General features: G+C 37.5%; 2 protein-coding genes across 2 annotated transcripts; both read right to left on the reverse strand.

The window, feature by feature from the left end:
* Window positions 1–1825: 1825 nt before the first annotated feature.
* Window positions 1826–3575, reverse strand: LOC148065307 (protein unc-119 homolog A-like). Its single transcript, XM_087808378.1, has 5 exons — window positions 3362–3575; window positions 2519–2632; window positions 2281–2371; window positions 2042–2214; window positions 1826–1968 (listed from the first exon to the last, which is right to left on the reverse strand). The coding sequence occupies exons 1-5, from the start codon at window positions 3573–3575 to the stop codon at window positions 1826–1828; spliced, it is 735 nt and encodes a 244-aa protein (XP_087664504.1).
* Window positions 3576–4641: 1066 nt separating this feature from the next.
* On the reverse strand, window positions 4642–12328 carry LOC148065308 (chaperone Ric-8A). Its single transcript, XM_087808379.1, has 13 exons — window positions 12239–12328; window positions 12065–12145; window positions 11716–11733; window positions 10122–10209; window positions 9745–10078; window positions 8806–8941; window positions 8491–8676; window positions 7975–8066; window positions 7768–7915; window positions 7609–7704; window positions 7337–7481; window positions 4892–5174; window positions 4642–4816 (listed from the first exon to the last, which is right to left on the reverse strand). The coding sequence occupies exons 1-13, from the start codon at window positions 12326–12328 to the stop codon at window positions 4642–4644; spliced, it is 1872 nt and encodes a 623-aa protein (XP_087664505.1).
* Window positions 12329–13484: the final 1156 nt, after the last annotated feature.

Here is a 13484-nt window from a genome sequence, read left to right on the forward strand (position 1 = left end):
GCCAGTTCCACAGAACTCCTCCCATTCCCTCTTCTTTCCCTCCTCCCCTTGTTCCTCTGTCCCGCTTATGACTTTCAAATCTCTTTGTTCGACATATTTTGGCGAGCACCGCTCGGAATACCAACAAGCCACACGAGACAATAACTGAATACAAAGCTGTATGAATTATTTACACACGAAGCTCTGATTCTTTAATTCAGATAAGAATAATAACTGAGTTCTGTCTTAGAAAAACTCAAATGAAAATTTCTCAAACATTTGCTTCGACTTCGATAAAGTTTTCTTAAAAAGTATCAGATGTTTTCTGAACTTCTACATGTTTAATTTAATTAATGTTGATGTTCTTGTCTGATATAAGATAAAACAAACAAAGTCATACGACAAGTTGTGTTATTGTCTAAATAAAGAGGATCTGTTTTGTGGTTTAATAAATATTCAGTAAAACTTGTAAATATGTTGTAAATGAATGGATCAAATAAAGCTTTATTTATATAAAGTGGGCTTAAAATATTAGTTGTCATTTCAAGGAGTATTCTATTGATATTAGTCAATTGCTGTTAAAGCCTGATTTTAAATAGTGCTGCTTTAATAATAATAATTCTTAAATTAAATATGACAAAAGTCAATATCATAGTCGTGTGTCTGAGCTGCTGAATTTTCCTGGTTGAAAAATCAACATATATTTGATAATAACTGATGTTAAAATCTTTCCACCAGTCCTGTTAATCTGAACCCGTCAGGTGATCACACATTCATCACAGTCACACTACACAAATTAGGCAAAATCTATTGACATATTTTTGGAGAAAAGACACAAGAAGCTTCAGATAATTGTGCATATTTCTATAATGTTTTTATTTCATATTGTACATGTGTGTTGATGACAGAGACCAACTACTAGCGATTGTCTGATGAAGCTTCGAGAAGCAGCGGCATATTTATTAATATAGTAATACTCAGTAGGTGCATCTACGTCACTTTATCAACCATTAATGAAATAGAAAATAATGAAACCCAGATTGCATAATATGGGCCATTTATGTTTGGACTGAGGTATTACAACATTTATTTCAATCTGTAAAAGTGATAGTTCACCCAGAATTCTAACTCCACTCATTTTCTACTCAAGGGTTAAGATTATTTTCAGAGTAATCTGTTCTTTTTTTTACAGTTATAGGCAAAAATATAGATCCATTTCCACTTGTCTTCATCTTTATCTTCGTCCAAAAAGATACTTAAAAACATCCATACTGCTCTTCTGAAACGTCCATCTTGTATTGAAGCCTCGAAAAGGGACATTATTTGGAAGAAAAATGTGTCTATATACAGTATATTAAGTTTTAAGTTTCCAGTCAATCAGCCCCTCCTTAAGTTTTTCCTGATTGAAAAACATTGCTATAAACAAGTGTAAAATATGGGCTTAAAATATAGAGTTTTTCCTAAACAATTCTTCTCATGTCGAGGCTTCAATACAAGATGGTGCTTACAGATGAGCAGTATTGAGGTATTTGGATGTTTTTAAGTGTCTTTTTGGACGAAGGTCAACACAAAGACAACTGAGCCCCAGTCACTACATTAAAATGAACAAACATTTTTGCCTATAAAGTCCGAACATGAGGGTGAATAGAAAATGTGTGAATTATGAATTCATTTTTAGCAGGTTAGTGTTAATAAATATATCAACAAAGACAATAACGTCACTGATTAAGTTATTGTTGTTGTTTTTGTTTACTTTCCAGCTAAGTCTCTTGAGATCATTTGTCTTTCTGTAATTATTCACCAGAATACTGATCAATATTTGAATCAGAAAGCGCACGTTTGATTCTTAATCACCGTTTTCTTGCGCCGTATATGTTTGTGTTTGTGGACTGAAGGAATATTCCGCTTTCTGATGCATCACCAACTTGTTGTTGACAAAGTAGAAACTGTCCGAGCGCGTCTCGAATGGGTTCCCGATCATTTCATCGACTGTTGAGGAGGAGAAAAATGAGAAAAAAAAAAAAGATCATCAAAGATTCCCATCCATGTGTTGTGGTGTCACCTGTGTCTGGGTCCAGGGGCGGCAGACAGTAGATGTGCTCGCACGTGTTCCTGCTGTGTGGTATGCAGTAGCCGATCTCGAAGTCAAAACTTTTGAGGATCAGATTTCTGAAGTAATGTCTCTCGATGAGACGGAATCGGTTGAGAGCCCTGCTGCCGACGGTGAACTCCAAGCTGAGACACACAGAGAATAGGAAAGCGTGAAGAAATGAAGTCTCAGGTGTGTAACGTCCGACTTACGTGGCTCCAATTTCTTTGAGGGTGAGGAAGGCCGGGGAGAAGTGGTACTGGATGAATCTGCTGGGGTTCAATTCAATCAATTCTTCAATTTCTGGAGGATAAAAAAATGAAGTATTTTAAGTTGATTTATTTTTAATTGATTTATACACCATTACAATGAAGGGCCTGATTGTATTATCAATGTTTCCTCACAGCCGTTACATTCGGAAGACATCCAATAAAACAGAAAGAAACTCACCTAATAGCCGATGCTTCTTTATATCCAGAATGACCGCATCGCTCCCAAGATCTCTGATCTTGAAGCGAGAGAAGTTGATGTTGTAGATATTGTCTTCAGGATGGCACAAATAGTCTGACAAGCAAAACTCAAGTTAGCTTGTTATTCCATCAAAACTCAACACTCTCAAATTGAATACAATAAGAAGACTCCAATAGAGGGTAATAATAAATAAAACCTATTTTAGTAAATTAAAGTTAGTGTTAGAGTTAAAAGAATGAACACAAAATTTGTCCAAAAAAATAAGTTGCATTTTCTTAAATTTTTTAATTATAAAATAAATGTTAACATAATAACATTATTAAATTATTATTAATGATGCTCTAACCCTGTTCTTACTGCTCCCGTCCGTCCATAATGAAATGTCATGTATTTTATTTTATTTTAATTAATTATACATTGTCATTTTATGGTAATATCACTCATTTTATTTTTTATTTATTGTATTTTATTATATTAATCTCTTTTTATTTCATTTGTATTATTTAATTTTTATAATATTTAATGCCGCCACAACAAATTCCAGTTTAGTGTTCACATTTTTTCTGATTGTGATTGTGATTAACTTAAGGGTTAAATTGTGTGTATATGTGTGTGAGTGTGTGTGTGTGTGTGTGTTAGATGACTTGCATGAAGGGCTTTGCCATGCACTGCTGCAAATAATTGACCATGACTATGTTTTTTTAAACATGTTGAATTTTTGTACTTAAGACCAAAGATTTATCAGGGAAAGCAAAACCAAATTCAAGATAAGGCATTAAAATATATTTTTCTTTCTTCTGGTTTCTCTAACAAAACACTGACCTGCCGTGTAGCCGTCCAGCTGTAAGACCTGCTGCGGTGTCACAGCTTCACCTGCTCTCCATTCCACCACCTCTTTTTGCACAGCGGTCTCGGCTGTCGTGTCGGAAAGGACTCCAATCCAGTCCTCCACGTCACCTTCAACAACCGTCTCCACGCCTCCATAATAGAAGTCATCTTCCTCCTCTTCTTCCTCAAACTCAAAGTCTCCCTTCATTGTTTCACCTTCCATTAGATGGAAAAATTCCGGCCCGGAGTTTCAATGGACGAGGCTCGTACAGCGTCTGGAATGATTACAGTCAGTTGGGATTTGACGTCCAACGTAATCCCTATTAAACCTGCCCTGGACCTGTAAGTCATTAGGGATCTGATTAACATACACAGTCTTAACGTGTTCGTTTTCAGTTCTGAAGGACGGATGGGTCAGAACCATAAGAACGATAAAATAATACATTTTATTATTTACTTTCATTATTACTGTCTGAATGATGTTTCATTTTGATAAAAGGTTGTATTTTCTTTAACATTAGCCTTTGACTCTCGACACGTCAAGATGGTCGTTTCATTAAAGTTAACTCAAAAAATAAACCTGTAAACTGGTGAAAATGGTTAAACACTAACACAAACACATTTTTTTTTAACTTTTTTATCCCATCCATTAATATAATGTCGATATTAAACAGGTCCGCAGTGTAAAAAGTGTCGAGGATCGCTACCTACACAGTTTATGACAGTTAAAAGTCCTACCATGGCACTTAAGGATTGAACATGTTTGTTTAGGGCTCCACCTTTGTTGGAACAGTGTATGTGCATTAGAAAAAAAAAAGGAACACTAGCATTTGTTTACCAAACAAGATAAAGGCTCTTCTTGTATCAATTTCTGTTCATATCCTTTCTGGTAACTCGTTTCTCAGTTCTTCTTCTAGAGCAGTTTACTGGTCAATAATCTTCTTTTGAGTTATATTGTGTAAATAAACCAATAATCAAAGAACATTAAAATTAATTCACAAAAACACAAAAATTAATATTGTTTTTTATCGTTTTTTAACCATTATTATTTCTTCAAATCTGTATATTTTAATAGAACTACTTATAATAAAAAAAAAGTCCAAACCCCCAGCATCAAATAACCTTTGTGATAATATGTAAAAAATAGTACAAAGGCAAAATAAGGAAATAAACTTTTATTATTCTTAAACACTAACAGCAGAGATGCAATTAATAACATAACAATCTAAGAGGAGGGAGTTGCATCTAAAGGTGCTACATGTTACAATCTGTTTTTATCCTATTTCATTGTCCTTCCTTCCCTGCGTCATCAGATCCATGTCCTCCTCCTCTTCTTCTTCCTCTTCATCCTCCTCCTCCTCCTCCTCCAACATGTGTTCCATCCTTCCTCCCCAGAGAGGAGCCAGACCCCCGACTGGAGTCACACCCATGGGCTGAATAATCTGGACCCTGCATGAAGAAGAAGAGGTTGAATAAACCCACCAAAGAACGAAGTGAAAAGAATAAACTCATCTACCGTCTCACCGTGAAAGCCTGTCAATCATGTTGATGAGACGACGCGCCTCCGTTTCTTTCTCTTCCTCCGTCATGCCTTCCATCGGATCAGGCTGTTCCGCCTCCACCCGACCGGTCACCAGGTTAATCCTGGATTTGGCCTCTCTGTACTCATCTGTGTCCGAGTCTGAGTCGCTGGAGTACCTGGAGATGCTCTGGCGCTCGCCGGAGTTTCTCCGTCCGTGCAGAAGTCCTCGGGCGGCCAGTAGACCCGCGGCGTTTCCATAACCCGTGTACTTAACGAAACGGCTGACTGTGAAGAGAGGGCGACGTGAGAAACATCATCTCCTTGTGTTGCTGAAATCAATCACCTGAAGTCAATTTCTAATGATCCTGAGAGCTGAAGACAACTGATGTATTCCACACTGGGACCCCATATATAATCTGCTCCTCATGAGCGGTTACTATTCACTGATGGTTTAAGAAGCTCAGCAAATACATGGAGCAGGAAAATTGGTATAGTGGCTATAGTTTGGCTGTAATCACCCTATGCTATGGCCCAGTGAGTCCGTCAATGCTATACACCTTAAGAGTATTATCGCCTCTATTCTACTGGCCTATAGAACAGGTGATATATTGATGAAAACGGTCTGACAACAGCAGTATTTTTTTTATTTTTTTTAATACTGTATTGATATCTAACAGCACTGTATTTTATTTTTTCTAATAGTTTAGATTGGGGATCACACATGAACTATTAATAATCTATTTATTTACATGTGTATTAACAGCCACACCTTGTTCACTGTGAATATATTCCACTCTATTATACTACAGTAGTATGATGCTATGGATACAAGTTTAGTTTTGTTTTCCTTAAAAATAGGAAATTATTAAAATTGAAATACATCTCTCTGTTTATACTTAATTAGCTTTAAACAAGGAGACGTTAGTTTTCACCGAAGTTCATCTTTAATTACTTTTTTTTTACTTTTAATAATCAGTACTGACTGTTGTTCAGCTTGAACTCCTAATTCTCATGCTATTAAGGTTTCAATATAGTCACGATGAACAAGGTGTGAGTTAGAACTTTATTATGGTTAATAAGAGTCTAATTTGCTGTTAATACACACATAAATAAGTAGCTTATTATTAGTTAATGCTTTCCCCCACTCTAGTGTTAACCGTTTTTTTAGATTTCAAATCACATGTTATTTTCTTTGGTTGTATTCCAAGTAGGTGTGTGTAAAATAAAACCATTTTTTAAATATATTTTTTAAATCACAATCAAACATGCAAATATTCACGCTCTTCTAAATGTTTGTGTTTTTTGTGTAATTAAACTTCCTGCCGCAAGATGGCAGCAGTCACTACGTCCTTCGCCGCTAAAGAAACGTGGAATTTGTGCGATAAGGCAATGACTGAGGATGAGAAGATACAGTTTCCTTTAGCAGCTTTTAAAGCTGATGTTCGGACATATTTAGTTTCAAAACAAATGAAAGCAGTTACGAATTTGTCTTGTGGTCTGTAAATTCTGCAACACCAGAGTCAAGTAATTGGACAGAACTACAAATATATCTTTGTTCCTACAGCATCACAATATATCAGTTCATAGCCCCTGAACCATGATACCTATCGTATCGCCAGATTCCTGCAAATAAATACAGTCAAGTTAGTTACTTTCCAGCAAGTTTACGACTTAAATGGTAGTTTAGCTGATAGCAAACGATAGCTGCAAGAGACGCAAGTGAACAACGGACGGGTGAAGGACTAAATTTAATTTAATTAAACGGAAAGAATTCATAAAGATTTTAGTAATTAAAGAACACTATTGTCAGGATAGTTTTTTTTATGTACAAGGCTGTGTGGTGACTGACTAGATCAACAGCTATGATCTGTTTATCTTAATTGAGCTTTAGCTTTTTTGGATCGAAAAAGAGTGAAAGTGACTGACGGTGTTACTGATACTGACATGACCCCTGATCTGTTTTAAACCTGCAAATGGTTACAACTAACTGTCAGCTGCTAAAAGTAATGTTGTGATGGGCTGATGAAGCTTCATGAAGCTCTGTGCTATGATCAGTGGTCAGTAGGTGGCGCCCTCAGTTTAAAAATAGATAAACTTAATGAGATGAACTTTATTAATCCCTCTGATATGAGGTTTCAATAGAATAGCTGTTCATATATATATAAATATAGAGCAGAGACCGCCATCTAGCGGGCTTTGATAATATGGACGCTGCTTCATGAAGCTTCATCAACACATTACTACTTATCTGCTCTTTAAAAGATCGAAATATTTCCTTCCCAGGAAGTAGAAACAACTGGAATAAAACGTGAAAAGATGCAAAAAACCCTGGCTTTAAATTTGAAATGTCAAACTATGTTTAAAGCTCTTGTTCAGTTTTGCATGATCAATATATATATGGAGGTGAAGTGGTTATTGAACGATGACCAACCGAGCGGGTATTTTACCATTCTCTTTGCAGAGCACAAAAAGAAACTCAGCGGCGCAGTGCTTCACATCTGTGTCCACATGTGTCATCAGACACACCAGCTGACCCCGGAGCGAGCAGTCCTGCTCTGGACGGGTGTTTACGTCTCTTAATGGTGGGAGAATCTGAAAAAAAACATAAAGAAGGAATAAACACTTGTTTTTTTTGCAATAACACATAATCTAAAAAGAGATAGATTGCATGAATGTCATTTTGTTTTAGCTCAGATGAGACTTTTATTTTTATAAATACCTGTTGTCGTAGGTAGTGACGAGTTTCTCGGTGAACTCTAGAACTCTCCGTCAGCAGGTTCAGTAGTGGGGTCAGTTTCTCCTTCAACTTCTGACCCTGGGGTCAGAGATGTATTGTTGTCGTACAGTTTGAAACCCTTTCATTGAAATGGTCACTTGCCGTGTTCAGACGTCTCTCCATCAGCAGCACCAGCGTGTGCACACACTCCATGTTCACTCCCTCCCAGATGTGCACGACTGTCTCGGCGCCGCACAGCAGGACGTCCAGACACGTCAGCGGCAGCACCGACAGGACGTTCACTGTGTGTCTGTCCAGAATTTTTCAAAAAAAACCTCCTAATGATGAGAATTTTGGGGAAAGTCTCACCCTTGTATTTCCTCCAGATGTTCTTCTTCACGTGACAGCAGCATGCAGTGTCGAAGAACAGCAGCTAGATGGCGGTATAGAGCTGCATCTTCCTAAAAAAAAAGAAAAAAGCTTGATATTGACATATATAAATGAATTAACTGTCTCTTTAAGAAGCCACATGATCACTTGGAAGAACCTGCTGAAAAATAAGAACATTGGGGTTGAACCAGCACCAGATAAGAAGCTATTCTTCTCCGTCAGGAACATGGAAGTCTGGGCGTTTCTGATAAGAACATAATCTTAACAATGTAATCCTTGGTTTTATTCTGCAATGTACAGTGTTGTCTCGATGTCTACTTCCTGCTAAAAATCCGCCCATAGAATTAAAACCAGAAGTTTGTTTTTCATGTTATTTTATTGAATGTTTGCAAGATTATTTTATTTCGTGGTTGTTACCATGTCAAATGTAACATTTATTTTTCTGTATCCACAAACCTTCTTTCCCATATTTATTTGTCTAAAGTGTGTTTTCACCTCATCCGGCTCCAGTCCAGTTAACCTGTGGCAAATGTTGAAGAGTGTCTTCAGGATCTCGAGAACCTCCTGACATGTTTCCTTGGACAGCAGATCCGTCCTCTCGCTCACCACAACATAACCTTCTCCCCTCCTCACCTCCAAGCTGTGCTCAAGGGCTTGAGTCAGAACAGAAACGCCGTGCTCCTGGAAGTTTGGAGACAAGCACGAAAACAAGTAAAGACACATATTTTATTTTGAAATACGACACCGGATGTACTTCCTCAGCTGGTCACAGCTATAGTCATAGTAATATAAATGAATGATTGGTTGAACCTGCTGTAGTTGCTTCCTCAGTTCAGGCCTCAGTGCTGTCAGCAGAAAGAGGAGCCGCAGTTCATAGAATCGTCCACCAGAGGGCGCACTACTCTTCGTCCCCCGCTTTACTCGCTCCCATGCAGCGTGAAGCAGCCTGTGGATGTGAACCCACAATTCAGAGCAAGAACCGAAGGAATATTATTTAATATAATTTTAGACCATGTTTTTTTAATTGAGGATTTTTTTTGCATTTTCTATTCTTATATAAAGTCTGATGTTGCGCATTTAAGAGCAGCATTAGCACTTTTTTCTAAGTCAAAGAGTGGCTTATTTATTCAAATAAAAAAATTAATTGATTAATATTGAGATCTAAGTATTGTATTTTTGTATTAAGTTAAAACCAGCTGAATCAGCAATATCTATCTATCTATACCTAACATTGATAGGTCAAGTATTTGCATTTATATTTTATACATTTATTTTGAAATTCTAAGTAATGTTTAATGTACACAGTTATACTAATACCTTTTTTTTAATGTATAAAGAGATACATTATAGCGTATGAAAACTTTTACTTCTTGTTTTTTGTATTATAAAAGCGTATTGCATTAATTCAAATGACAAAATATATATTTTTGTGATTAATATTTATGTTTTTCGGACTCATATATTTATTGTAGTTTTTTTTTGGTTATTCATTCTGTTTTACGCGGTAATAACGTTTTTTAATGCTGGTTTTTTTTCCACCTTTTGTTTGACAAATGTTTTTTTCTGAATTATCGATATCTTGTGACGATACGTGTATTTCTTCAGTTGCTACTTCTATCCTCAGCAGTTAATAAAAGCTAAAAATAATTGATTTTATGTCATTTTGAAGAAACTGAAAGAGTTGAGCATGACAGGACATGATTTGTACGTTTTAACCCTTTTTTTTAAAAATGTTTTAAAAGACGTCACCTGAGGGCGCTCGCTCGTTCCTGAGCCTGAGGGCTGTTGTAGATGACGTTACACAAGACCTTGATGGCCTCCGTCCTGCAGCTCTCTTCACCCCCCGACCCTGCAGTGGTCAGTGGCTCAGGACAGTGGTCATCTGTCGCAGCCTCCAAAGACTGACTCAGGCCTCCTAGTCGGGCGAGGGTGACCAGGGCGTGGGCGGTGACCAGAGGCTTCAGCGCCCTGTGGTCTCTGGACAGGATACGCAGCGTGTGCAGACAGGTGTGCAGCACCGACGGCTGCAGGTGACCCGTGATGAAGTCCAGCAGGGCTGTGGTCAGTCTCTGGAGGGAGGAGGCTGGTTGAACGGTTTCTCAACAGAGAGATAAAAACACAGAGACGTCTCACCTGCCGGAGGAGAAGATCAGGCTCATCGGAGTCGGAGTCAGAGTCCGAATCTGCAGCGAGTCTGACTTTGTTCTGACGAAACTGTTCGGACAAGAGAGGAGAGTTTTTATCATCCTTCAACTGTGGTGGTCTTCACTGGGGCCTGAGGGCCACATGCAGCCTTCGCCTGTAAGTGTGACTCCAACAAGTCAAACATTCAAACTTTCCCTTATCTTTGTCTTCTTTGGAGAAACAGTTTTTTTCTAATCATATAGCTAAATTAAATTCATTTAAAATAAAATATTAAATGCCATAACTCGATTACATTGTTGTTGTTGCAAAATATATGAAATATAAAAAGGTTTTCTTTTTCCTCTTGAAATAAAATAAATGAAAAATTGAGTAATACACAATACAATGTAAGCCTAAGCTTATTTTATAATGTATTTTTCCTATTTTTTTTTTATTATTGTAGGTTTTTACATAATTAGATACAACTTTAATTTGTCCCTTCTATCCTTTGGCTCGAGGGCCCCTCACAACAGTCACAGTATATTAAATGACCCCCTGAGGGAATCTAAGCTCTTCATTTCATTTTTATGTTGTTGTTCATCCGTCTGTGCAAATGCTGCCTCTGATCAATCACCTGTCGTGAAGTTATTTCTCTATTTCCTCAGTTTTAGAAAGAATCCTCAAGTTTCTGATTTAATTTACAATTGTTTTTTTCTCATATTTTACTTTCATCCAAGTAGATAACAGAAAGATGATTGTGCTCGTGAAGAAGCTTTAGAACTTACAGACATGAGACTCGATTAAACATACACACAACTACACACGTATACACACACGCACAAACACCTACACACACGCACTTACACACACACCTACACAATCACACATACGCACAGACACACACCTACACTCACAAACACACATGCACACACACACCTACACACTCATCTGCGCACACCTACACACTCCCCCTCACACACCTACATACACACACACACCTACACACACGCACTTACACTCACAAAAGCATATGCACTCCCAAAAGTACACAAACTCCCCCTCACACACCTACATACACACACACTCACCTATACACACACGCACTTACACTCACAAAAAAATATGCACACACACACACTCCCCCTCACACACCTACATACACACACTCACCTACACACACACACTTACACTCAAAAAAAACATATGCACACACACACTCCCCCTCACACACCTACATACACACACACTCACCTACACACACGCACTTACACTCAATAAAAAATATGCACACACACACACTCCCCCTCACACACCTACATACACACACACTCACCTACACACACCCACTTACAGTCACAAAAACATCTGCACACACACACGTACGCACAGACAAACACAAACCTACACTCACAAACACATATGCACACACACCTACACTAGCACACACACACCTACACACTCAAAGTCACACACATCTACACTCACAAACACGCATACACACGCACACACATACACACGCAGACACACACACTCACACTCATGCTCATACTTACATGCACATACGTTCCAAAATGTAACGCACGTGCACTTACTTACCTCGTCTAGTTTGGCTTGCTGTTGTTAAAAGTCCAGCAGATGACAAACAAAAACAAATATATAAAAATAAAAGAGAGAGAAATGCAATTAACAAGATGTTATAAAAATAAAGCAACTTAAACTTTCAGAGTAAATTCATCACTGAAAATGAAACGTATTTAATCTCTAATAAATCCAGTATTTTACATAATTATTATTTAAACTTTAAATCTAAAAATATTTTCAATAACATAGATCATTGTTAAATGATTAAACTCAATTAATTCAAATTATCTTTAATAAAGTTGAATATTTATTGGCTATATTTAAATAAATGTACTATTATTTCATGTCATTTATCTCATGTAACCTTCAAGGTCAGAAGATAGCATGAAGTGTTGACCTTTCTCCTCTGGCGCGCCTCCGTGCTGACAAAGAAACAGTCGGCGTGCTGAGGGCGAGCAGATTAGTGACAAGTACAGTTATGTGGCTGATCGTTTCCATGGAGACGGAAGTCTCTGATGTGGTTGCCGTGGCAACAGACCTGGGTATTGTAGGTGAGCAGATGCTGCTGGACGGCGTCCTGGTCTCGTCGGCTGACGCTGTCGATGATCCGCTCCACATCTGGATCCATCGTGAGGGGGGCCAGCTGTGCGAAGAGAGAAGCAACGATCGGAATTGAAGTAGTTTTCTTTTCTTTTCCCATCACTTCTTCAAGTATCATTCCAGCTGTGAGAAAGTATCTGAACGAAGGTTTCCAGCGAACAGCTTTTGTGTTTTAATTTTAGTCATAACCCTAAAAGTAGTGAATGCATGAACAAAAAAAGGAAAAGTTCCTGTTAAAGCCCTAGTCAGTAGAATTTAAAATAGTGCTTCTGGCTACCTCTAGTGTGGAAATAGTGTAACTGTAGTGTCAAATTCTTCATTTCGCTGTTGCTTATTTTCTGCGTGTACTTTTGTTTATAAAACAAGATAAGGGCTCTTGCTGTGTCAGTTTCTGATTTTATCTTCCTTTTAACTTCAAATACTTATATTAAAAAAAAAAACGTTTTCTCACCCACTACTGCAAAGATGTTTGCTGGTCACATGACCCTCACAGACTTCCAGACAAAGTTACAAATTAAAGAGCTTCGTTAAAATAATCGTTCTACAACAGAAAACAATAGGGTTTAAAACAAAACCAATCATTTCAAAACTTAAGTTAAAATAATATATAATAAAGTAAAAATACTTTTAAAACATCAAATCACTTAAACCTAAATGAATATTTAATTCACAGCCGTCTACTCACCAGTTATGTTAGTGTGTTTGCTGCTCCACTCTCGCAATAATCTTCTACCTGCGTCTCCACTGAGCTCTGGATTTACTCTTCCTCGTCATCTTCATCATCATACAGTGCACGTGACCGGCACTGAATCCCTGACAGCTCGGATCACAAATAAAAGACATAGTTGGACGATAATTTGGGACGTTCTTCTACACAGTCATGGAAAAAAATATCATGCTTGTCTATTTGCTTTTGACTACTATTTGAAATGTCCTTCATTGACCTTGGCTACTTGTGTCATAATGACATAGTGGACAAGAACTGTATCACAATTTTTACTGCCCAGTATTTTTTATTTATACATATGTGTGTAGCCAAATATAATGGACTTTGCTTCTTTGACTTTATATCAAGTACAGCAATTGTCTGTAAAAAGTGTTGACCTTGAGCGTCAAGAATTTACAGGAACTGTCGAAGGTTGAGTTGTTGTTTATCTATTGCCTTCATATGAGGAATCTTCTAT

This window comes from Callionymus lyra, chromosome 15, assembly GCF_982586985.1.
Source record: "Callionymus lyra chromosome 15, fCalLyr1.hap1.1, whole genome shotgun sequence".
In the NCBI taxonomy this organism is placed as follows: Eukaryota; Metazoa; Chordata; class Actinopteri; order Syngnathiformes; family Callionymidae; genus Callionymus; species Callionymus lyra.